The following is a 25,736-nucleotide window of genomic DNA, read 5'->3' as shown; positions in this document are numbered from 1 at the left end:
CCCTAAAAGGACATTGGACTAAATGTTTAAGACATTGGAATTCAAAAACTCAAACCACAACTCTAAACCAGCAAAAACAGCTCAAGATAAGTTTGATATAATGTTAAGTTGAGTGATTGGAAACATATTGAGCAGTATTGCTTTTTTGTCATTAATCCTCATTACTAAATTTCTGTTTTCCAGTGGAATGAGACATCTGAAGAGTTTAGATGCCTAAAAACTAATGTATATCTACCTCCAATGCTGCTAGAATTTCATATGGATAACATTATAATGCAAACTTTGGGTTATGGACCCCAGTCCTAACTAAACATAAATGTTGTGAGTCAATGACTGACCTGCATTAAATGCTTGAAATATGTTGTACTTTGGATTTCTGCAGCCATGATGACTGGATTTAACATTAAATGAATGATAACATGTTGTTTGGCCAACATTTGGTTTTTCGTTGGAATCGCTCACGAGTTGATGTAAGAGCAGGCTTTTGAGATTATGTTGTAGGAGATGCTTGGTAGATGCTGGATTTCCATTACTTAACACAAAAAAATGTCTATGTCAAGGGCTGTTGGACATTCACGCTGTGTGAATGTTGACCTTGTGAATGGGGTTTGGCCACTCTGTAGCATGTCTAAACCTCAGTGCTCTACACTAACCCTAGAACACTATCGCCGGGTGAATTTCACCCGAGCAAACACATTTACATGATTTTCATTATGTTACGTTTGTCTGAGTGTCATGGGTCCCTGGGTAGCTTCATTATCGTCTTTGACGTCTTTGAAGGCGTGGGTGTTTCCCTACTCCAAAACCCGCTTTTTCCTACAGGCACGTGTTCGGGTGATTTTCACCCTTTTTTTAAGTTTCTCTCTCCTGCAGCTGTTTGTGTGTAAAGGAGACTGTGCCTTCACCAGGGAAGTCTCAAATGTCCCAGGAATGGGTGGACCGAACACCAAGTTTCCAGTTTGATCATTTTTTGTTTTAGGAATTTTTGGTCCTGAATTCCAAATTTTCAGTAATTTTGGAGCATTTTTATTGGGGTCCCCCCATGATACATTTATTTCATTTTGTGAGACATGGCACAGATTAAAATAAAGGAACACAACTGTAATGTGTCATGTATTGTCATATTTTGATTTATTTTGATGATAAGTACTTTTTATTGGGTATATTATATCAGGTAAAAAAACACCCGGCGTTAGTGATGGTGTTACTAATTTTAGCGATAGTTTTCTAGGGTTAAGATGATGTTTGCATTAAATATTTGGAAGACATTGGATTTTGATTTATTCCAACACAACTTTAACCAATAAAATATCAACATCAGCTGACTTCAGTGTCCTATGCTAAATGTATGGCAGGGTTAGATGTTGTCCTGACATTGAATTTTGATGATAAGATGTCACAACTTGCATTCAACCAGATATCAATGTCTATTGCAACAGACTCTTTAATCTTTCTCTAGTTGCCAAAATCTGTTCATTTATTTGACTTTCTCATAAGTATAATTTCCGTTCCCTTCATAACTACTAAGTTATTTAAATGTGAGCATTCTTTTGTCTCAACTCTTACTGAGCGCCATCATACATTTTTTGGAGGCCTCTGTTAAAGTGAGCCAGTATCACTCTTTATGTCTGTAATCTACACATTGCTCATTCTCCCTTTGTCTCCTGCTTATATCTGAGCCTGTACTGCAGCCAGTATAAAGACAACAAAGCTCAGACTGAAGCCATTTGAGTGAAATATATCCAGCATGGTCTTTGGGTGCCCATGAAGGCCACCAATGCCCTTCCCACTTCCAATGCATCCTCCTGGGACCGGTTGCCCAGCAACACTGGTTGATTGGGTTAGCAGGGTTAAGACAGGGTCTGGCACGGGCCGGAGGAATCAGATCACTCCCATTGATCATCTTCTTTCTGCACTCCTCTGAGAGCTGAGGCCACGGCCACAAAATCAAAGCTCTGCCATCGTGTCTGAGGGGGGGGGTTATTATGTACACACAGGAGCAGAGAGAGACATGATGAGCTTTGTGTGACATCTCATGCTGCACATCACAGTGTGATGCTGAGACTACTCACAGTCACAAGTGATGTTATTGTATTTTGGCCTTTTTTAGAGGTTTCAGCCACTGCAGAGGGCAGATCTGAAGAATCAAGTCTCAGATATCTAGAAAATGATCCTGTTCTGTGTTGATGTATTAACAGACTTTATGTTATAGTACTACAAAATCTGAGGGTTGTATTTTTTTATCATTAGCTGTAATTTGAATCGACACCCAAGTATCAAAAGCTGTTGTGTACGTAGAAGAAAAAGGATGGAGGTTTATGGAGTGGGTGGTGGTATTATAAATGTCACTCACTGTACCCACACTGTGGGAGTCCCATGGGGTCTCAGCAGGAGGGATTAAAAGACTGTCATATCACAAGCAAGGTGGTTTGTCTACAACACATTTGAATGGTTATTTAGTAACAAATAATATGTATGCTGAACATCCTGCTCTTTGGTATAGATAAACATAAGGAGGAGCTTTACTGAAGACTCTGAAGCTAGCACTAACTAGCCAAATGATAATGCCATTTTATATCACTCCATTACAGCCTGACAAATACTGCAGTGTCATTCAACACAGTTGACAGATTTACAAAGTAAACAACACTGCTTTTTGTACACTTCTTCAAACTGAACAGCATAGCCACCTAAATTAGCTAATATAACATCGAGACTGCTTAGTACTTGATCAGTTTGTATGTTGTGAGTGCTCATATTGGAACAAATAGGCATTTACTCCATTAATTCAACCTTTATTTCATCTGAAGGAGTCACTGAGGGTAATCCCTCAGTTACAATGACGGCAAGATAACATTTTTCATCGTTTGTCATGATTATGGGAAAAAAACAAGGCCAGCTATGTTTATGAAAATTATTAATAGCATTTAATGGAGACTGTGTTCTGGAGATATGGGGATATATCAGACCCCTCTAGCGACTCTTTTTCAAAAAAGCGACTGGCGACAAATCTAGCGACTTTTTCTGGTTTATTAATGGAGACTTTTGGAAACTGATGTGAAAGCATGTATCATTCTTACTCTACTCAACGAACAGTGGATACTGCTGTGAGTCCCTCCTTGGCTGCAGTCAAAGCAAGAAGCGTTCACCCCTCAGCACCCAGACTGCAAATGTATCACACATGTACGAAGACACCGCTTGCTGATCCATTTAGATTGTTAATGTAGATTGCACACAATAACTATCTTGAAAATTGTTGAAATTTTTTGTTGGAAAAATTAAATGTTTATATATATATATGCCTTCAACGTTACAAGTCTCTCTGACAGCATCTATTACAATTCAGATTATGCAAATTAGGTGATGGTGTCTTTTAGCAACTTCTAGCGACTTTTAGGACACTCAATAGCTACTTTCCTCACTTAGGAGTTGGTAACACTGGCTGGTTTTTGTTAGCTACATAGCTAGGAGAGCTAACAACACATTAGAGCTTCTGTCCTGTTTTAGTTTGTTTGCAAAATAACATTTATCAATTGATTTCTTGTGATAACTGAATATAAATGGACACAAAAGCAGCTGTAAAACTAAAGGAAGCTTCCAATAACACTTACTGAGTCTTGTGCTTGGTTGTGAATTGGGGACTGATGTTTTATAGCTACCCAGCCAAGTAAGCTAACATAGCCAACTGTTGATCATGCTCCCTTTGACGACCAAGTTCACTCAAGTTTTCTTACATGGAAAAGGCATGTATTTGTCTTGAAAGTGGATTCAACTATAGCTAAGATGATAGCAAAGCTAAAAACAACATATGAGAGACTGCTGTATGACCAACAGGGAGTTAGCCTTTGATTATTTTTGTAGAACATAGGCATTATCTACCTAGCTAAATAGGCTAACCAATCATTATCACTATTTCTAGGTTGTCAATTTTCCTTTGTTTTTTCTCATCAGAATCAGACACTTATTCATTGTTATTGTAAGCTTTAATGGGAAAGAGTTTGGAATTTGAGTTAAGGTTAAAATATGTTTCTATCATTTATATCGGTTACATTTACCTGGAGCTCGGTAATCCTAGCCTCTCATTGGTTGGTTCTGTGACATATGATCGAGTATGAAGGGAGTAAATGTAAGCTTTAATTGGGAAAGACAGTTGGGAATTTGAGTTAAGGTTAAAATATGTTTATATCATTTATATGGTAACTATTAGAATGGATTGAAAACAGATATAGGGACCCATGTACAGATCCTTTGTTTAGAACCAACCCCTGATGTTTGCTCATTGTAGCTTCTGTTATTCTTGTACTTCTTCCAAAGTAGCTTGTGTTTTCTTACAACAAAGTTGCATTTCTATAATGATTTGTTGTGATATTGGAGTAAAAATTAGATATAGGGACAGGACAAATAGATCTTAGTACCTCAAATGTTAGCTCCCCAAGAGCACTACTTTCATATTTTGTATAAATTCTGTTGGAGTGTTATATTTGTTTTATATAACATGGCTTTTAAAATAAGCATTTCATTAAGAGGACTCTGCATTGGGATTGCAAGGGGAAAATCTTTAAGGGATAATAACCCCCCAACAAGAACACCCATACCTGCCTGCTACCATCCTGCCATCCTGACCATGTAAAAGCTCACTTCTGTGCCTGTTTAGTCGAAACCAGTCCGTTCCAGCTCCTTTGCTTCACGCACTGACATTGTTGTTTTTGGCACAAAGTGGATGTACCAGTGTCGAGACAAGCCAACTGTTCTACCAGTACTGCAGGCCTTTGGTGGCGACGGCTGAAATCCTGGAGAGGTGTAAAGTGCAGCGAGGCAGTGTGTGGCGCAGTCTGGGTGATCCCTCCCACGTCTCTTTACTCATGCTGTCCCGAGGGGAGGCAGACACCCAGCCAACTGGTGTCACTGTTCCTCCGCCAAAGCCACTGAGTCACTATGAAAATGGGGCACACATTCGGATCCCCTGGTTTCCTTTTCATCACTTCATCCATTTGTTTCTGTCATTTGTTGGTTTATTTTGCAACATCCTGTAGTTGTTAACCATCCTTTAACACTTCACACCCACATAGATGAGGACAGGATCTGCTCGACACTTTCTGTTAATTCAGTTTAATTTGTTGCATGGGTAAGTTTTGTGTTTTGTCTGATCATGTGTGGTCTTCTTTAATGTGTAATACTTGAAATTATTCACCATTGCTTCCCTCTGTGACTCTCTTTCATATCACTCTTTTTCACCCCTCCTTTCTGATGCAACATCCTGTTAAAACTGTCGTGGGAGGATCTATCCCCCAAATGATTTCAGTCTTTTTCACTCATTTTCAACCTGTCAGATGAAAGTTAAAGACTTATGGTGATATTGCCTTCAAAGATAAGACGAAATTTTTTTGTTGTTTACAAAAATTTATTCATACAAATCTTACAACACTTTTTTTTAAACATTTATTGACTTGACCCTTGCAGATCGCCATTTGAAGTAGTAATCTAATGTTCAATTTCTACACAGTAAATATATATATATGTATATCTTTGAAGATTATTTTATTTGAGTAAGGCTATTGGCGCTTTCATTATCATACACATAGTGATTCATGGAGAAGGGGAAACTCATCTTTCCCTCTATTTTCACAAAACGTCTAGTGCTCTAAAACAAAGTGCAAAAGAAAGCTCAAAGCTGGATGCCACTAAGGATCCTATTTAACATCTTCGAAACACAAAAAACAACAACATAAAGGGTGAAATGTAAGCTGGTGATGTGCAGCATTGTAGGGCCACTAAATAGCCATCTGTGATTCATGGCGATTTTTAAAGTCGATGCAAGGCACCACAGCCGCAAACTGCTTCCTGCGTCACAAAGCCTAGAGGAGAGTGCAAATTAAAAAAAAGATTGAAACAGTAAACAGAAATGGAAGAACTTTATCCTGCTTTTTGAAAGAAAGATAGCGCTTTATCTGCAAAACTCTCAGTTTTCACAAATTTGGTAAGCAAAGTGCAGGTAGACCTTTCAGATTCGTAAAAAGAAAATAAAATCCACCAGAATATCTTTGTGATGTTAGTTTTTTACAGTCAGATGTATGTTTTAGACTTGAATTGTGTTATATCCCTTCAATTTTCAGCAATTTCTCTGTTCCTGTATTTTCTTTTCCTCCATGTGTCTCTGATGTGCACGCCTGCCATCCTCACCTTTCAATTCAGTTTGTCAAATAGTCAAATGTGGCAGCCTTTTTGCCACAGAAATATCCAAATCAAAGCTGTTTCTTCATATAACTCTCAACAGTGTGTTAAAAAAAAAAGGGTTTAGTAACAGATAAAGCATGACATTAGGCTGAGGGACTCTTGCCAACAGTAAAGTACATTCAGATCATTCTCCCAAAGGACACATTTCAACATACAGTTTGTGTAAAAATGTCATGTGAGGAGAACAGAACACAAAACAACATCCAGAAATGGCAGGTATGTATGTTTGCAGTAGTCAGAAAGCAGAAAGCAAAATCATCTAGTTGGAGTCGTCTGCACAGACGCAGTGGCTAGTGCAATTACTTTAATCATGCAGTCTACTGTAGTGGTTACATCGGTTCACATGACAGAAGAAGGGGAAGCACAATAGACCCAGAGGGTTCAAAACACAGGAGTTCAAACTATCTCGTATGTCACCAAAACTGATGGAGAAGTTACCATGTAACAAGTATCATTTCTTTTTTTAATGCTTTTTTAAATTTGCTCTATATGGTGCTTTATATCTAAGTGATACTTATTATATGGACAGCAGAGGAGGAAGTTTCCAAACACGCAGAAACCAGTTGATAGAAACACAAGATTGGCACTTTACATAAGTCAAAGGTGTTAGAGCTCACTTTGTAAACACTGTGGAAGAAAGGGACAAGAAAACCTCAGAAGTACTCTGGTCCTCATCTCAGATCTGGGATTTTTGGGGGGATTGAAAATTAAGATAAACGACATTTTGAAGGATTCTCAACCAACAGGTGTCATCTTGTGCGACTAAAACAATATCATCATTGTTTTAATCCACAAACGGGAGGCTGATGAATTTATACTTTATCTATCAGTCAAGAATGATATGTATAAGATATCAGTGGCTGTCTACTCAGTGGGAATAGGGGGATTAAGAGTACAAATCAGTGAGACTCAAGAGAGACAGGAGCACAAATGAGGTGGAAGAAGAGTCAGGTTTGAGTGTTTGGAGCAAGATCACAGGAGTTAAAGTTGGAGAGGAGAAAAAAACAGAGGGACATGAGGCGCCCCTCCCCCACCCGCCAGGTTTCGGCGCCAGCCTTCACTCACCGGAAATTCGGGAGAGAACTGTTTCAGCCATTCTCCCAAAAAAGCCTCAAACTCATCCCCGTCCGGGAGGGCATCAAAGTCTATGTCTTGTAGGATTTGGTGAATACCTATGTCTTCAAGGCTGTTGTGAATAAAGACAACTAAACTCTTAATGTCACTTTACAAAAAGCAGCATTCAAATACATTGATTGTCTTTTAAACTATTTATTCCCCTCACAATCGTATCTCTTCACTGAATGTTTAAAAGACAGAGCTTTTGGAGCAGAGTATCATGGGAACAACTGTCTCTCCTCTTAAATAGGTCTAAAAAAAATAATCAATGGATACATAAATAGAGGCTATCTTCTGTTTTGAGAATGAACAAAAAATTGGTCCACAAAGTAGATATGTGTGTCCTCAAGTGCTTTAAGTACAAAATAAAAACAATATTATTATCAAAATATTCATTTTAATGGCTTACTTCATACATAAATACATGTTTAAGAACACAAAAGCGATCCACTGATTGTTCAGATCTCAGAGTGATTTCACCTGGGGCTGCACATGTACGTTTTCTTTTTTTTTCAGGAGAGGGGGAGGATGCTACAAATATGCCTGTCGGCGTCCTTTGTTTCTAATTCTCTGTCTATACCTTTTCCCCAGGACGGCTGCCAGGTATTTCTTGACGGCCATTTGCTTCCGGTAGCGGCTGTAGCTGTCTGTGAAGATCCCGTCTGAGTGTCTCTTGGATAGAGGCTCCGAGCTGTCGTCCAGCGTTTTCCCCCCGCTGTGAGAGAGCAGAGGCAGGTTTCAACAGCAGTTACACTGATACACTCATATTCACTGTCAGGGGGTATGAGCGGCCTGTGGAGCTGAGGAGCATGGACACTCTGAATACCAGTTTTCTAGAATTTTGTCACGACCCAATCTGTGCCTCTTATTTAGGAGATTTTCAACCGTCACTGCATTCTCATTGTTTACACAAAGATTTATTGCCTGTGATGCTGAGGTGAAGAGCTTGCACACTGTCATTCAGGATGGGAAAATCCTACTGGAAAATCAGGCATTTTTTGTCTGTTGCCCCTTTTGAAAGATTTTTGGGAACCAATCAAATTTCCCCATTTAGTTTTGCCTGTTAAGGCATTTCTAGGCTTTTGCATAATAAAAAAATGCCTGTGGTGTTGAGATGACGAGCCTGCTCACTAGGAATCAAATCTGGAAGAGTCTAGGCAAGGGTTTACATTTTTAATCAGATTAAACCATTTAATAAAGCCTGACAATTATATTTTATGATTTTCTTGCATAAAGCATCTTTGCAAAAATGATCCTACAAAGGCTTTCATTCAGAAAATCCTCACATTTTTTTTTTTACTAAGTATTCAAGGATAATTTGGCACATATTGAGTCTTAAAAGGTGTGATAGGTTTTCCCATAATAATGAGGAATTGAACCATCACCCCCCCACCCCTCTTTCCACATGGAACCACTAACACCGCATCCTTTACATTATTCATGAAGAAATAAAGCTATGTTTTTGTGTGGGCTAATTCGTCCCTCTGTGCCTGCAAGTCACAACCCAGGACACAGAAAACAACGTTTCCGAATCAATCGGTGCCCTTTTGTGCTCCCTTTGATGATTTTATAAAAGATTAAGTTACATGCTGGGAATTGATGGGACCACACACACACACACACACACACACAAACACACACACACACGGTACATACAACAGCATGAAGTATGAGCATCTACAGGATCAATCCAAAGAAAACCGAACGCACACAGAGGACAGGAAACATCAAAGAAGAAGGGGACAACAGAAAAAGAAGTTCTTACCCTACACGCTTTGCCATCAGAGAATGCAGATATTTCCTGGCTGATAACTGACCCAGCGCTTTCCTGTAGGCTTTATTAAACATGCCGTCTGCATGCCTTTCCGTTCTGGGATGATAGATAGCCACACAGTGAAATCACCACACACCCAGTGCAAGAGCAACATTTTACAAGTAGCTGCACTGCAAAAAAATAACTATCATGTCTATTAAAGGTGTTAAAATAGGCCCTGAAGTCAGATTTAGAAGGATAGAGTTGAAGAAAAAATGTGTTGCTTTGTTTTTGGCGTTTTCTTTCATTTGTATGGACAGAATATTTGCCTCGCTTCAAATTCTGTTGAAGCTGAAGAATATTTCGAGAATTTTAAAGACAATTTTAGAGCTTTCTTTTATTTTGTTCTACTGTTTCATACAATTTAGAGGTGTTCACATGTCTGTTCCTAAAAAAAAAAACACGTATTTTAATGACTATGCTCCCCTGAGATTACAATTAAAACTGAAATTAATTTGGTAAAATAATAAAAACATCCAAAACCAACTGCGTCAAAAGTTATCGACAACGTTTCGACGATACAAAACGCTCAACATACAGACATAAATATAGGACTACGGCGATGAGACGTTCAACATTGATGTAAAATAAAGTTTGGTTAAGATGGAGATGATGGTGATGATGATGATGATGCTTACCTTTTCTCTTGTGGGAAATACAAAGAGAAGACGTCCTCAGCCACAGACGGAGCGCTCCTCACTTCCATTTGGTCTCTGTCGTAATCCAGCGATGGTAAAGAGTTTCCACCCTCATCATAAACCTCACTGTCCAGTCTGGAACAAATAGGCATCGATTAACAACTCAGATCAGGTTGGAACAAGACGGAGAAGCTATTTTAGTTTTAGGGTTAGGAAGATTTTTATTGTCTTGAATGTGACAGAAGTTGTTTTGTTCACAATTGCCCAAATACATTTGAATTCAATTTGTCATCACATATTATTTCATGACTGTTTTGTATAAAATGCTTAATTTTCTGCCTAAACGTTTCCGATTAATTATCCAAGCGAATGAATCGATGGGTTAATGGCAGCAGGACACACTGCTTCATTGCCTCAGCAGCCTAAATGACCTTACAAACGCTCCCTGGTGAATGTTCCTCCGCAATTATTTCTGAGTGAGCAGCCTCATAGATCTGCTGTCCGATGATGTTACCCGGTAATCCAATAGGCTTTTTGACCACAGACATAACTAACTGTGAGGCAGATACGGTCTTTAGCCTGTGTCCTGCTGCTGCTGTGCAATCAACTCATTCAGAAACATCAGAAATCATCACCTGAAAATATGAAACGATAAGTAAGAGTGTACATACCTAACGCTGGGAAAGCTAAGCCCCACAGGTGAGCAGTGGACGCTGTAATGCATTATGAGCCCATAGATGAGTAAGGCTAAAGTCGCTTTGCTAGACATTGTCTTGCTGCAAAAAGAGAGACACGACAAGAAGTGAGTGCACATGTGCGTAAAAGAACAATTATTTGCTGAATTCAGATGTTTTCTGCTCTTTCATGTGATATTTAGTTTCTTTCAAGCCATATCTGTGTGTTTCTTAAAGTTAAAATTCAGCCACACTCGCACGCTCCCCACTTTCACGCTGCGTAAAAGCTCCTAAAAAGTGTCTCCTCTTACCAGTTGCCAGACGCGATCCGTTTAAGACCTCAACTTGGAGAGTGAGATAGGATCTCTTTCTGAGTCCCCCTCTCTCTCTTTATCTCTCCGCCTTCCTCTCCTCTTTCTCTATTCCCTCAGTGAAGCTCTTCTTCAGTTTTCTTCTGCTTGTTCCAAGCGCGTAGCCCTCCGTGCGCACAGCAGCTCAGTTCTCCGGGATTTCTACGTCTTCTCGGTCATGGGCGGAATGAAGAGCGCCAAACATTTGTCTGCGGAGAACTTTCCTGCTTCCTGTGAACTTAACTCCCCTCGGTTTTTTATCCATGAATCCGAAAAGGCATGCCTTTTTCTCTTGTCACGTAGGTGGGGGGTGGGGTGGGGTGGGGGAGTTGGGAGGGGGGAGGAAGGCGGCTGCGTCATCATGCCCCTGTCCCATTGGAGTGCATCCTTCTTCCGCGTCAATGAAAGACCCCGAGCCAAGTCATAAAAAAGGAGTGAGTCTTGAATTCAAACACGATCATTAATCAAACTGTGAATTAAAGGCAACAGTTGACGTCACGTCATTAATAGGCTCACGTGCCCTCTGTAGCTCGGTGAGGATGAGAGGTAGCTGTCCAGTGCTGAATTGTTCAATGGAGCTGTCCAGTGCTTAAAAAAATGGATCTAATCTCTTTTACAGAAAAGTTTCTCTGAATGAAGCTTCAAAGAGAGGCCTCCAAGGATTTAACTTCATTTATCAGTTTGTTTTATTTATTTTTAGCCAGTTTTTCACACTTCTGCTTCTTGAAGGTCAATGTTCAGACTTCTAAAAGTACTTAACAGACGCTGCCATTAACAAACTATCATTCTGATGACACAGACTATCTAAATAATTGAGAATTACCAAATTTGGAGATGTATGATTCACACGGGACAGTGACGAAGAGCTGACGTATTTGCATATTTATACATCAAACATTGTCTGGTGGAGCTGTCCAGTGCTGAAATATGACTGTCAGCATTTCATCCTCCAAATAGTTCCTCTAAATAACACCCAAAAGAGATGTTTCCAAAGCAGCCAATTTAAGGTGTCAGCATGTGTTTTTTTAGTTGTTGCCCATGTTCCCCTCTTTTTCTGTTAGGGTCAGAGGTCAGGCCCACTTACTAAAGAGACATGACTACAATGTACAAAGACTGAACCTTGACTTATTTATGGACATGGAATGATTTGGGTTCTTGTTGTTGGTATAACAGCTGTAGTCTAGAATTGCATTCCTTCGAAAACAATGTTTGGTCATCATAAGCAAGTTAGTTTACGGCTACATTTTGAAATATTCCAGTCTACATGGTTTATTCCACTTAAACAGAAAGATCTACAAAAGAACTGTTATTGCAGAAAGAGAGTTTTATTATAAAAAAAAAGAAAGAAAGAAAGAAAATCACCAAACCAGGAGATATATATAAGGGTTCTCACTGGACAGTGACGTATTAGTCTATTTATATATTTAACATAAGCTCTGTCTTGCGGAGCTGTCCAGTCCAGATATATAACAGGCTGCATTTCTTTAAAAGAAGTTCTTTAACTAAAGCATCAAAGAGATTTCTCCGAGGCAGCTGACTTCATTCATTAGTGTATTCATAGTTTTTTTCCCCACTTTGTTTTTCCTTGATGTCCTTTTTCAAATGTCAGGGATGTAATATGCAAATCAAATAATGAATAAATAACCTGAATCCATTGGTAGAACAGACTCTGAATCTTTACTTGGTTCAATTTCAATTCAAACAATAAAGTATATATGAAAAACATCATGGGTTTTATACGTAAAACAGCTGCTGGGGAAATGCTGACAGTGAGATACTATGACATAAATTGATGGTTTGTACTGATTTGAGATCGAAAATCAGCTTTTAAGTGCGAGTTTGAGCTGGTTTTTACGATCTCATATATAAAGTTTGGTACTTAAAGCTCCTCTGAGGACTTTTAAGCTGGTAATGAAAAAGACTGAAATTCAATTTTGATGTCTCTATCTGATATACAGAATTTAACAAGACCATTAGTGAAAAGTTTGACTGTTTCTATACGTTTGTCTCTAATGTCCATACCACTGCCACAGGGTTGGTGTCAGATAAAGTGAATAACTGCAGGCTGCCAAAACAGCCTTTGTTCACATTTTCTGCAGCAACAATTCTAAAAGAGTAATTAATTTGACTGTTAAAAAATAGCAGGATGATATTTTTGTTTTAAAAAAAGGCTTAAACATGTACAGGACAAGATCAGCAAGGGGATTAGATGTGCTGCTGTGTCCACAGGGGCTGCCAAAATTGACACAAACTCAAAAATCCTCACATGAGCTTTAAAGGTACTTTTAATAGCAAATAACTGGTAGCAAATTTAAGAAAGATAAAAAATGATACAAAGCTCTTTTGCACAAATTTACAATCCCACTTTGACTCTGAAGTTTTTGTGTTTAATAATTAGAAGACCATACTCTTTGGGTCTTGAACACTCATTGAAATAAATGTATCAGAGAAGTTAAGGATGGACATTACACCACTAAGTACTGATGAAAGGTGACCCCAACTCCAGCACTTGGTTGTTTTATTTGAAGTACAACATTTGGGTTTTCCACATTGCTTTTTTTGCATTAGCATGCTCAGATTACCCTCTCTAGAGCCTGGACATTATTCATTAACAGTCAGCTGTGTCCACACACGCATCAGGACCATGTGTTGAATGTTTAGTGGGTGATTCAGACCGGTCGATCCTCCTCTGGCTCTGACGTCATGTGACGGTTCGCTCAGAGCAAAGAAACACACGAGTTTGAATTCTTAAGACGAAAGGGAGAGAGACGAAAATCTTAGAAGAAGCTGGTTGAATACTGATACTATCTTTTCTCTGAGAGAGGACTGCACCCAAGTGGTTATAAGAGGAAAATGCACTGTGGGGTATCAGGGGTCCTGGGTAGGCAAGAAGTCTTATGCAAGATATAAGATATAAGAATCAAGATAGAATATCTGACATCGAGTTATATGCGATTGTCCAACTGTATGGATGGAAAACAGAAAAGGACACATAGAGCAAATCAATATGTTGAAATCGAAAGACAGGAATTAGAAGTAGGCAGGCAAATTAAAACAAATACTGTGAGATTAATTGATAAACAACATGTAACAGGCCCTAAAAGGGGAAAAAGGACTTAAAAATTGAGTATATTGCAAACAGATAAGGCAGGTGGCTTTACACTAATGAGTTGTGTTTTGTTTGAAGTTACCCTCTATACGTGGGATGCTTAGACCATTAGGCCACCAGCGCCCCTACGGTGAGATATTATGTCAGAAAACATCATTCATTTATTGACAGGAGCAAAGAGATAAGACCACTTTGGCCACAGGGGGTGTCAAAATCAACACAAAACAATAGAGCAACAGAGTGAATCTTTTATGTTCTTGGGAAAGGTGTTCTACAGTTTGGGCACAGAGTTTCCAAAAAGTAAAGGCACAGCTGCCAATATCCTTTTATGTGTGATAGTTTGAAATAGGCCACAGAAGATCTAAAGGACTGTGAGGAAATAAAACAGCAAAGTATCAGGGATGTAGACCATCTTGAGCTTTATGGATCCTTGTGAAAAACTTTGAATTCAGTCCTTAAAGAAACTGAAGGCCCGGGCAGGCTAGCTTTATCATCAGGTGTAATATGTGCTCTTTTTTTTTGTTGTAGCTGCAAGTCTACAGCAGAGTTAACAAAGGACAAAACTAAGAGCATTGACTGAAAATGTTTAAAAGAATCATTAGTCTTCAACAAAAGTGGAATTTTTGTTTAGATACTATAAAACAATCTAATTTGTAGAACAAAGATCTGCATGTGTGTGTCACCCTCTTTGACATTTGAAGCTGATACTGAGGACTTTATCTTTATTTACACCAGATAATCATTGTATAATTCTGATTGTTTGATGTTAAAATGAATCATCAAAGCAAACAGCTGATTAATCAAGCTGCTTTCAGCTAGTCTTAGTCACATTTAAGAAACATTTACTCTGATGATAGCAGGATATCACTTTTTAATCATTTCATTACATAAGGTAGATAAGAATATGTATCCAGTAATCACTTGATGCCTGACTCACCACACAATATACTGTAAGTGTCTCCGCATAATAATCATAGTCGATATTAATAAACTTGGCGCCTGGCAACAGAGGCGTTTTAATCTCCCATTAAAGTTGATTTAAATGTTTATTTGCTTGTCTTTTGCCACAGTGATATCTGCACGCACTGTAAATAGATTACATAAACCCCATATACGGTAGCTTTTCCTCACAGTAATTCAATGTAAAACCTGCACTGTATGTACAATACAATAAAGAAAATTAGCTTCTGTGTCAGTCTGCAAACAGTAGCTTCCTCTTGTTGTTTAACCTCCTTTATTTGGAAAGAGCTCTGTGAGTAATTATTTCTAGATCATACAACGTGTAACTGAACTTTATCACACCAAACACGGCAGGTGAACAACGTGTGACTCATTTTAATTTGAATCAGGTTTTTTTTATTGCCCCACCGGTGTTGACATGTCATGTTTGAAGAGTTTTATTGAGGTTACAGTCTCATGACTGAAGTATTTCAATACTGAGCTTTTACGACGCTGCTGTTGACAGAGAGTGGCTCTTTAGATCTCATTTGTGGGATGAGAGTGCAATATGAGTGTCAGTGTAGGTGTGTTCGGGACATATTACTCATGTTGTGTCTTCATAAATGTGTTTACACTGTCACATCCTGGGGACTTACCTTCCTCTATGGGTATAAAGTCCTGTGCATCATCCCATTCATATTTAAGGGTAAAGATGTGATTAAAAGTTTATAATTTATCATGTTCACAATTTCTTATCGGTTAATTTACATAGTACTTGACACAGAAATAACATCTATAAAAGGCAACAGTAATAATAGTAATAGTGGGGTTTTTTTTAGTTATATTTTTTGGCCTTTTTGCCTTTAATTTATAGGACAGCTGAAGAGAGACAGGAAGTATTGTGAGTAGAGAGAGGGGAAGACATGCAGGAAATGGTTGAACGGCCCGGAATCAAGCCAGCGACCCCTGCGACAAGGACTGTAGCCTCTGTATGTGGGTCGCTTAGACCGCAAGGCCACCAGTGCCCCAATAGTAATAGTGTTTTATAATAAACTGTATCTATCAAGCATTTTTTCGAAACTCAGGTTAGTGCTTTTCCACAAAAAAAAGGGTAAAACACATACTGTAGAATGTATAACTAATGGACGTAGTATCCGTGACGTCACCCATCTGTTTCTGAAGCGCTGTTTTGAAGCCAATCGTTGGCGGCAGCCATATTGGAAATGCTGAACTCAACATAACTGCTGTTGAGCTGGTGTGACGTAAAGAGGCGGGCTTTGAGCCTCCTCGGCAACAGCTGCAGTGTTCTCTCTTAATGGAAAACTCGTAATCTTCATTTTTTTAAAATTGCCTCGTTATGAAAAAATTCATCCCCCTACAGTGTGTGCCGATCAAGAAATGAGCTATCCAGATTACACTCATTTTTTGAACCAGGCTTTAAACATGTTTATTTCTGCTGTAAAGATCGTCTTTTTTGAATTTGTGTGTATGTGGTTTCCGGTACTTTCAGAGCCAGCCTCAAGCGGACACTCGATGAACTGCAGTTTTTCCACATTGGCTTTAATTCTCTTGTCCAGAGGTTGCAGCTTGGTAAAACAAGGCAGATTTCAAACATTCACAAGATACTTGTGGTCTAATGAAATGTACAAGTGCTCTATAAAGAAAACCACCCAGTTACGCCCTAATTCCAAAGTCTATAGTCTATGCTACTTATATGTTATAAAAACAACCACAGGGCCACAGGAGAGAAGAGAAGGAACAAAGGAGAGACTGTTGATGTCAGAAAGAAGACAGGGAATACAGAACCAAGCAGGGCAAGGTGACTTTTTGGGCAAGAGCTCAGCCCCCTGGGTTAGGCTATATGCTCTACCTCCCCCAAATACCTTATTTTCATGAGGAAAGAGAGGAGAGAAAAGACACATAACAAAGAGAAGAGTCTATAGAGGTGTTTGAAAGAAGACAGAGAAGTCAGAGCAAGGGTGCAAAGTCTGTTTGGGCTAGATCTTACCCCAGCCAGATTAGGCTGAATGCTTTACCTCTCCCAACTTCACACTTTAATGAAGTAAGATACAAGAGATGAGAGAGAACAAAGATGTTTAAAAGAAGACAGGAAAGGAAGAGCCAGGATGAGTCCACCCCTGCCGAGTTAGGCTGTACATCCTACCTCCTCATACTCCCTCATCTTTTGAGGGAGGAGAGGAGAGGAGAGGAGAGGAGAGGAGAGGAGAGGAGAGGAGAGGAGAGGAGAGGAGAGGAGAGGAGAGGAGAGAGAAACGCAAAAAGAAGAGTCTGTAGATAGATGTACCTCCCCCTACTGCCTCAGTTAAATACATACACCCTAGCGGCAGTGCTGTTTTGAGGTATTGATTCTTAAGTAAACACACATTCACAAATTGAAAGGCTATGCTTTAAGAGAAACTAGGGGTTAAGGGTCTTGTCCAGGGACACTTTGAAATGTTGACTGCAAGAGCTGGGGATCGAACTGCAGACATCATGAAGAGTGATCTCAGTAAAGGAGACATTCTAGGTCAGGAGTGGTATGGGTTCTTTGGTCTCCAGTTTGGTTAACCAATAAAGCATCATCTTCCCTTTTTCTACGTCCCAATATATGAGGCCCTACACCACAATTTTCCAAAGTTAAATGTAATTGAAATGACTTTCAGTGACTTTCAACAAGGTATTTAATAAGCAAAAATACGATTGGTTATCGCATCTGGCTCAACTTCACAGGTACTCTCCCCTGCACCATCTCATCCCACAAGGCACCTATCTTGGCTGATGCCTTGCATTGAGTTGAGTGGTTTCTGCAGGTTATCAAATGGGCACCCCCCTTCCTCAACATTTCATCAAATTAAGCCCATGACATCTCCAAATGGCTTGACAGTAGAGCCAGCATCCTGGAACTACTCCCACTGTCCACCACTCAACTTAATGCGGTTTGGTTGGTTTTTCCTCGTCCCTTTTTAGCCAAACCCACCTGGATACTGCCTCTGCCTGCTTGGTGATATTGGCTAACAGCCGCTTCCTAGCCAGGCCTTCAATTCCAAGCAATCCAAGAACTCCCCAGAGTGATTTCCCTGCGAAGCCCCTGCAGCTGACTTCCACCGGTAGATTCCAAGTCTTCCACCCCTTCTGTTGGCTCTTGAGGATGAGGGCTTGATATTTTGATTTATTGCGTTCATGTGCCTCCTCTATCCTCTCTTCCTCTTTAATAGAATACTAGGAACTTAAAATCGTAAATCATGTTCAATTTATATATAGTATCTCGCAAAAGTGAGCACACCCCTCACATTTCTTCTAAAGATGATGCACAAGAAAGTCCCCAAACAATCTGCTAAAGACAAACAGACTAAGGACATGGATTACTGGAACCATGTCTTGTGGTCTGATGAGACCAAGATAAACTTATTTAGTTCAGATGGTGTCAAGCATGTGTGGGGGCAGCCAGATGAGGAGCACAAAGAAAAGTATGTCTTGCCTACAGTCAAGCATGGTGGTGGGAGTGTCATGGTCTGGGGCTGCATGAGTGCCGCTGCAGCTACAGTTCATTGAGGGAACCATGAATGCCAACATGTCCTGTGACATACTGAAGCAGAGCATGATCCCCTCCCTTCAGAAACTGGGCCGCAGGGCAGTACTCCAACATGATAACGACCCCAAACACACCTCCAAGATGACCACTGCCTTGCCAAAGAAGCTGAGGGTAAAGGTGATGGAGTGGCCAAGCATGTCTCCAGACCTAAACCCTATTGAGCATCTGTGGGGCATCCTCAGATGGAAGGTGGAGGAGTGCAAGGTCTCTAACGTCCACCAGCTCTGTGATGTCGTCATGGAGGAGTGGAAGAGGACTCCAGTGGCAACCTGTGAAGTGCTGGTGAACTCCATGCCCAAGAGGGTTAAGGCAGTGCTCAAAAATAATGGTGGCCACAGAATATATTGACACTTTGGGCCCAATTTGGACAATTTCACTTAGGGGTGTACTCACTTTTGTTGTCGGTGGTTTAGACATTAATGGCTGTGTGTTGAGTTACTTTGAGGGGACAGTAAATTTACACTGTTAAACAAGCTGTACACTGACTACTTTACATTATATCAAAGTGTCATTTCTTCAGTGTTGCCCCATGAAAAGATATAATTAAATGTGTGCAGAAATGCGAGGGGTGTACTCACTTTTGTGAGTTACTGTATATATATACAAATATACAATCTAGATAATAATTGTATTATTATTATTTGTTATATATTTCTAATTATTTCTTTTTTTAATTGAATAATTTATAATCATAATTTCCCAGTTAACATTGTGATACACTCGAGCAAAGCTATCATCTTTAAAGAGGGATCTCTACAAGCTGCAGATGTGCAGCTGCAGTAACATGTACACGTCCAGCAGTGGGAGTCAGAGATCTGTATTTGTGATTGAAAATGGTACAAATTGAGGGCGCTTCGAGTCCTCCTTTTTTTTCCACATGAACCCCCCTTCCACTCCTCTCTCATTTCCTCTTTTCTCACATTGTTCTCTCTTTCCTAATCTGCTGTACCCAGCTTCTTCTTCTTGTGTGATCGCCTCTTCTCTCCCAGCTGCTCTCAGATCAACCACACACCACCGGACGGATCCAGTGTCTCCAGCTGTGTAGCTCCAGTCCCGCAGGCAGGGTCGGCCATGTTGTTGTGTGGGGGTTGATGTAAGTTTAGTAGTAGGAAGTGGAGAAAACGACAAAGGGCTGGGACACTTCAGGATCTCACTTTTCCCCTTTCCTCTTTTTTTTTTCCTCCACCTCTGTCATGGTCCCTTCTTCTCTGACAACAATGAGTGTCTCCTCCGCCGCCTCCTCCGCCATCCTCCGAGCCTGCAACACTTGTGCTGCTTTCATTTAACTTTAGCCCTCCAAACCCAAGCAGCTGCACAGTTTCATGGATGGAGTGAGGATGAAGGAGGATCGGTCCCGGTTGGAATAACTCGGATTGTTGTGAATTCCAGGATTCCAGAAGGTGAAGAAGAAGGAGACAACACAGAAGCAGGACGTGGATTTGTGAAGGTAAAACCTGAAACGAAACGCGTCTTTGTCAGAGCAGGATTAGATGAGGATGGGCCGAAAAGCAGCTGCTCGCTTGTCTGACCTGTCATCAACAAAGGGAGAAAACTGTCCAGTGGTTATTCTAATATTTACCTGTGTGTAGGCTATTTCTATTAACAAAGCAAAAACACACAACTAGTGTTTTTTTCCCTTGGATTCTGACCAGGGTAAAATATCTGTGAACACATGTGCTTTAAATCCCACAGGAATATTAGTGCAAGCATATCAGATCAGATTTTAAGTAGGACAAGGTCACTATATCACAGATATTCAGTTTTATGACATTAAAACAAAGTAAATATGGTTATTTGTTAATTTGATGTGTTTTAAAATCAGTGCATGAGTTGTACCTTTCATGAAAAGGTTATATCTGTAAAAGAAAAGGTTACATGTTAGAACTTTGTTCAATTAAATGACTTTAATGTCCATATTTTAAATTAAAATTCATACTGAACACTCATTCTATTTTACCACCAATAGAAACACTTTCCTGTCATTTAACGTTAGATACAAGTAAAAACAAAAAGTGCCACCTCATCATTTCAAACATCTAACCCAGTGTTTGACTCATGCTGATTCAGATTACTGTCAGACCACTCTAGGATTAAAGAGGAGGAAGTAGGTTACTGCTATTTCTATAAACAAAACAAAATCACAAAACTAGTGTTTTCTTTTTTCTTGAATTCTGACCAGGTTCAAATATTAGTGAACACGTGCTTTAAATCCCATATGAATATAAGTGAAAGCCTATCAAATCAGATTTTAAGTAGGACAAGGTCACTATATCACAGATATTCAGTTTTATGACATTAGACAAGATAAATATGGTTGTTTGTTAATTTGATGTGTTTTAAAATCAGTGCATGAGTTGTACCTTTCATGAACAGGTTATATCTGTAAAGGAAAAGGTTACATGTTAGAACTTAGTTGAATTAAATGACTTGAATTATATTTTAAATTAAATTTATACTGAAACACTCTTTCTATTTTTACCACCAAGAGAAAGAAGTTCCTGCTTATTGAGTTAATTTAACGCTTGATACAAGTAAAAACAAAAAGTGCCACCTCATCATTTCAAACATCTAACCCAGTGTTTGACTCATGCTGATTCAGATTATTGTCAGACCACTGTAGGATTAAAGAGGAGGAAGAGGAGGTGGAGGAGGAGGAGGTTCAGGCTCTTTCAATTATCCTGCCAGTCTGATTTCAATCTCTCTGATCGAACAGCTGAGTGACAGTTTCTGTGACTTCCCCAGTGTGTCTTGTTGGTGTCTGCTATTCTTCTACTTTTACATTTCCACCTGAGAGTGGGATGATGAGGGACTGTCATCATGAACCTGCAGTGTGACACTTCAAGAAAACCTTCCATAAAAAGTCATGCAAAGGATATAGATGCACCCTGATCAGTATATTGCTATCATAAATCAATGTAAGGGCTGGTGAACACATCCATTTCTGAGATAAATGCTGTTCAAATGTGACACCACTGTATTGGCGACAAATGGACAAAAGTTTGTACCTCAAGGAAGTTTGAAATTCCTTCATGGTCTTCTCTGTCCTGATACACGCTCTTTAAACTTGACTCTCCTGATACCAAGCATCTTTTTTGTGTACCCAACAAACTGTGTCAAACTCCGTAATTCTTTCATTTCAATGTAGCATCTGGCAAAGATGTTATGGTCATTTACGTAACTGATAGAAACACTGAATTATAATTTGACATTGACAGAAACACACTTACGTAATTCCCAAACAGCTGAATAAGGTCAGAATCAAGCTGACACCAATCTGGTGTATGGGATTATTACGTACCTATCAGACTCACTATGATATTTAATCTGTATGGAGCAGCAGATTTTCATTTAAGCCATGTCACTTTTTCACAGACTGTATAAAAAGATGGAGGTAGTCTGGGTGACGTCACCTATTGGTTCCAGGAGAGATGTTTTGAAGCCCAACAGTGATGTGTGCCGCGTCAGAAACAAGCGGCAACCTCCGGTCCAAAAAATATGAGTCCAATGTGGAAGTGCTAAAAACTGCAGTTCATCCAGGATCCGCTTGAGGCTGGCTCTGGAAGTACTGGAAACCACATACACACCAATTCAAAAAAGACAATCTTTACAGTAGAAATAAACATGTTTACAGCCTGGTTCAAAAGACGAGTGTAGTCTGGATAGCTCATTTCTTGATCGGCACACACTGTACGGGGGGTGACATTTTTTCTAACGCAGCAATTTTGATGATATTGAGATTACGAGTCTTCCAATGAGAGGCACAGCTGACTTGATTGACAGGCGGGAACACTGTAGCTGTTGGCTAGGAGGCTTAAAGCCCGCCTCTTTACGTCACAATCGCTCAACAGCAGCAATATGGCTGCCACTGACGATTGGTCCTAAAACAGCGCTTCAGAAGCAGATGGGTGATGTCACGGGTACTACGTCCATATTTTATACAGTCTATAGTCAGAAACCTAGTGTTCAATCAACCTCTCAGCCAACTCAGCTGCGCCTCTAATTATGTAAATTTCAGTATACCTCTTACCCCTCTTATTATCTTCTCAAATGCTTTAAAAAAATCACTCTATGAACAGTGTGTAATAATTAATGAATGAGCAAGACTTAGCTAAAATGAGCATTTTAACATGAGGCCAAATGGGGATTGACTCAAGTGGACACTTAAGGAACTCCAGTTGCCCACTTCAGCATTGCTTTCATTTTTCCACAATGAAGGTTGCTGCTTTTTTTTCCTGCATTTTTAGCCTTGGGAGAGAGTGTTGCACTGACTTATTGCTCCAAGCAAAGAGCTAGCATTCTTCAATTCTTAAAATGATCGTAAGACTGTGAAAAGAAGCACCACTGAATCTAAGAACCTCAGAGCAAGGCAACAAACCTGAGCAGCAGCTTGATAAACACAGGTTTCACTGGTTGGTTTAAAATTCGGAGTACCTGGGGCACTGGTGGCCTAGCGGTCTAAGCGCCCCACATACAGAGGCTACAGTCTTCGTCGCAGGGGTAACCGGTCCGATTCCCGGCCGGTTGACCATTTCCTGTATGTCTTTCCCGCTATCTCCCCATATTTCCTGTCTCTCTTCAGCTGTCCTATGGAATAAAGGCAAAAAGGCAAAAAATATAACTTTAAAATTCGGAGTACCTGATGTATTATCGGCCCTGCTGGTGCGACTCAGTGTTTGTCGGTTTGTGTTTGATTTACCTTAACATAAGAGATAGGGTTTAAGATCTTTGCAGAACAGAAAATGAAACAGGTTCCAGCAAGGAGCAGAAGTCTTTGGAATACAAGATCAGACTAACGCTCAGAAATACACTCCACTTTTATTGGGAGGAAACTCTCATATACTTGTATACTGTATGTCACAGCTTCTGTTTTCTTCAGCATGTGAGGAACACATGAACATTGAATTTCAGTGAAGTAGCCTGTATCTTCAATTCTTAAACTGAATTTGAGTAATAAAAAAAACAGCCACAGAATCTTTAAATAACCACATTTTATTGAGTATTCTCTTCCAGGGAGAGCAGCCTAATTCAGACTATCACATGGCATTCATACTCACTCTATTAGATGTTGACAGTTCAAACAAGCGGCCCTGTTGTGTGCTGACAAACGGATGATTGCAGAAACACTCGGATTCCTAAAATAGCTCACATTTATCCTTGACTCAGGTGCCAGGATTCAGGTATTCCCATGAGACCTGTTATCCCAGAAAATGTCTGATGTCTGTTCTGTGGCAGCTTAAAATCTCGCTCAGACACAACACAGAGCTTTTTTATACCAGGACTTAAAAGAATGAGGCTGATACATTTCCAAGTAAAACGGTCAAGCACACTCCAGTCTCTCCATTCACTCTGCTGCATTAAATATCTCTCAAATCTCCAACTCTTTACAAGTCGTTTCATGCCCTCACACTGTTGTAAGCTTCAGGATCAGTTTACTGCGAGCGTGCCTGCAACCGAACTCTTACCAACCACTTATTGATGTTTCTCTCAACGCTCTCAGGCTTCACATCCGTAAGATCACATGACATTTCTCCGGGCCCACTTTTAACTCTTTGGCATCAGAGGAATGTGGTAGATGTTGGGCAGGCAGCATCTGTTGCTGATCAGAAGCCTAGTAAAGCTCCAGAGATCCTCCTCGTCAGCGTCAGCTGCAAACAGCTGTCCAACCAAGCTAATCAAAACATCAGAGTATCATAAACACCTAAATATGTTTGAATTTGTCTTTAATGTATGTCATGAAAATACACATTTTGGAGGCTTAAAGCTGCTGTTGGTAATCACAGAGTAAATGTCTTTTCAGAGAGAGGGAATGTCAACACTATCCCTCCCAACCAGATTTCCTCTTAGCCCTCCAACACAGATTGGCGTGTGCAGTCATGATAGTACCGGACTCATAACCAACCGGAGGACGTAGTATGGGCCGCCCCTTAACCAATCAGGACAGAGGATTGGAGATTAGCTATGATTGGTCCGTCATAACGAAAAAGAGGGGAATAACAACATTGCTCGATACAAAGGCATTGGAAAACGCAGAGATTTCGCAATAGTCTGAAATTACTCCACTTACCGATGAGTACCGATGGGTGTTATGACCTTTTCTCCAAACCCAGCAGAAAAAAGCAACGTTTTTTCCACCATTCCTACCAACAGCAGCTTTAAGCTCCCACAAGCAGGCCTACATTGTGCCTGATCATAAAGAGCTTTGTTGGTGAGGGAGAATTTTTTTTTTTACAGTGCAGCCAATGCAAAGAGTCTAATACAGTGGCAATGTGTCCTAGTTGTTGACACTTCATGTGCTACAGAAATTTGTAGACTTATTAGATCAGCGTGATTATAGTGGAATGCAAATATCCAGCCCAGATGTTACAAATGCAAGGACTACTTTTTCTAGGTTGATTTGCTGCATAACGTCTGCATAACTATAAATATTCATGAACATTTTCCACATTTCTCCAGATACTCCCACCAATCATGACTATGTTTGGTCATAATTAGCAAATGTCAGCATGCCAGCACATAAAACAACATAGTTACCATTGTAAACCCTTTCATTAGCATGTTAGCATTGTTATTTCTAGCCAAGAGCCTGCTTAATTAACTATATTACAAAACGTCAGCATTTAACTAACATGAACAGCAGTTTTTAGGCTGTACTGTTTTTTTTAAGATGTCTCACAGTGTCATATGTATACTTAGACAGTTTGACAGTTCTTAAACTGAGTGTGAAACCTTTGTTTGCTGATTTCATCCTGTCCATTAGAAGGTACTGTTTTCTGATAAATAAATAAAATATCTTCCTTTCTATTAGCAGTCCAACTTATTACCCAATTTTAATATTTGTAGTGAAACATGTTGGGAAAAAAAGCTGCTTTTTCCACAATGGGCTGTAAGCATAGACTGTATATGGACATAGTATCCGTGACGTCACCCATCTGTTTCTGCAGCGCTGTTTCGAGGTCAATCGTCAGCGGCGGCCATATTGCTGCTGTCGAGCGATTATGCCGTAAAGAGGCAAGCTTTGAGCGTCCTAGCCAACAGCTACAGTGTTCCCACCTGTCAATCAAGTCAGCTGTGCCTCTCATTGGAAGACTCGTGATCTCAATATCTTCGAAATTGCCGAATAGCTATCCAGACTATACTCGTCTTTTGAATCAGGCTGTAAACATGTTAATTTCTGCTGTAGAGATTGGCTTTTTGAGTGTTTATAAGTAGTACTAATACAGTATTGAAGTTGCATATGCTGTTACTTTTGTAGCTCATAAAGAGGCATCAAT

General features: G+C 39.8%; 2 protein-coding genes and 1 long non-coding RNA gene across 3 annotated transcripts in view; 1 reads left to right on the top strand and 2 right to left on the bottom strand.

Annotated features, from left to right (window-relative positions):
• Window positions 1–5,433: 5,433 nt before the first annotated feature.
• adcyap1a (adenylate cyclase activating polypeptide 1a) lies at window positions 5,434–11,109 on the bottom strand. The gene is made up of 7 exons (XM_034706998.1): window positions 10,787–11,109; window positions 10,473–10,577; window positions 9,802–9,936; window positions 9,116–9,220; window positions 7,931–8,065; window positions 7,300–7,420; window positions 5,434–5,855 (listed from the first exon to the last, which is right to left on the bottom strand). Exons 2-7 carry the CDS (start codon window positions 10,568–10,570, stop codon window positions 5,847–5,849), a joined length of 603 nt encoding a protein of 200 aa, XP_034562889.1. The 5' UTR covers window positions 10,571–10,577; window positions 10,787–11,109; the 3' UTR covers window positions 5,434–5,846.
• An 8,089-nt stretch (window positions 11,110–19,198) lies between these two features.
• On the bottom strand, window positions 19,199–21,077 carry LOC117829285. Its single transcript, XR_004634596.1, has 3 exons — window positions 21,017–21,077; window positions 20,826–20,845; window positions 19,199–19,919 (listed from the first exon to the last, which is right to left on the bottom strand). It is a non-coding gene; the product is annotated as an uncharacterized LOC117829285 (long non-coding RNA).
• LOC117829284 (tyrosine-protein kinase yes-like) overlaps window positions 19,319–25,736 on the top strand; it is a 33,222-nt gene continuing 26,804 nt past the window's right edge. The window contains 2 exon segments of the mRNA XM_034706912.1: window positions 19,319–19,558; window positions 19,855–19,912. Of these exon segments, the coding sequence (XP_034562803.1) occupies window positions 19,557–19,558; window positions 19,855–19,912 (60 nt within the window). The 5' untranslated portion in view covers window positions 19,319–19,556.

The sequence above is a fragment of the Notolabrus celidotus genome, chromosome 17 (genome assembly GCF_009762535.1).
Source record: "Notolabrus celidotus isolate fNotCel1 chromosome 17, fNotCel1.pri, whole genome shotgun sequence".
Classification (NCBI taxonomy): domain Eukaryota; kingdom Metazoa; phylum Chordata; class Actinopteri; order Labriformes; family Labridae; genus Notolabrus; species Notolabrus celidotus.
Note: the sequence above shows the minus strand (reverse complement) of the source record. Positions and strands in the feature narration are given on the sequence as shown.

Excerpts from the sequence above, each read along its gene's own strand:
- adcyap1a (XM_034706998.1), bottom strand. The coding sequence starts at position 10,570 with ATGTCTAGCAAAGCGACTTTAGCCTTACTCATCTATGGGCTCATAATG. Across the intron at positions 9,937-10,472 it reads CTTAGCTTTCCCAGCGTTAG|ACTGGACAGTGAGGTTTATG; the intron begins GTATGTACACTC and ends TATTTGTTCCAG. Across the intron at positions 8,066-9,115 it reads CTGATGGCAAAGCGTGTAGG|CGGGGGGAAAACGCTGGACG; the intron begins GTAAGAACTTCT and ends GCTCTCTCACAG.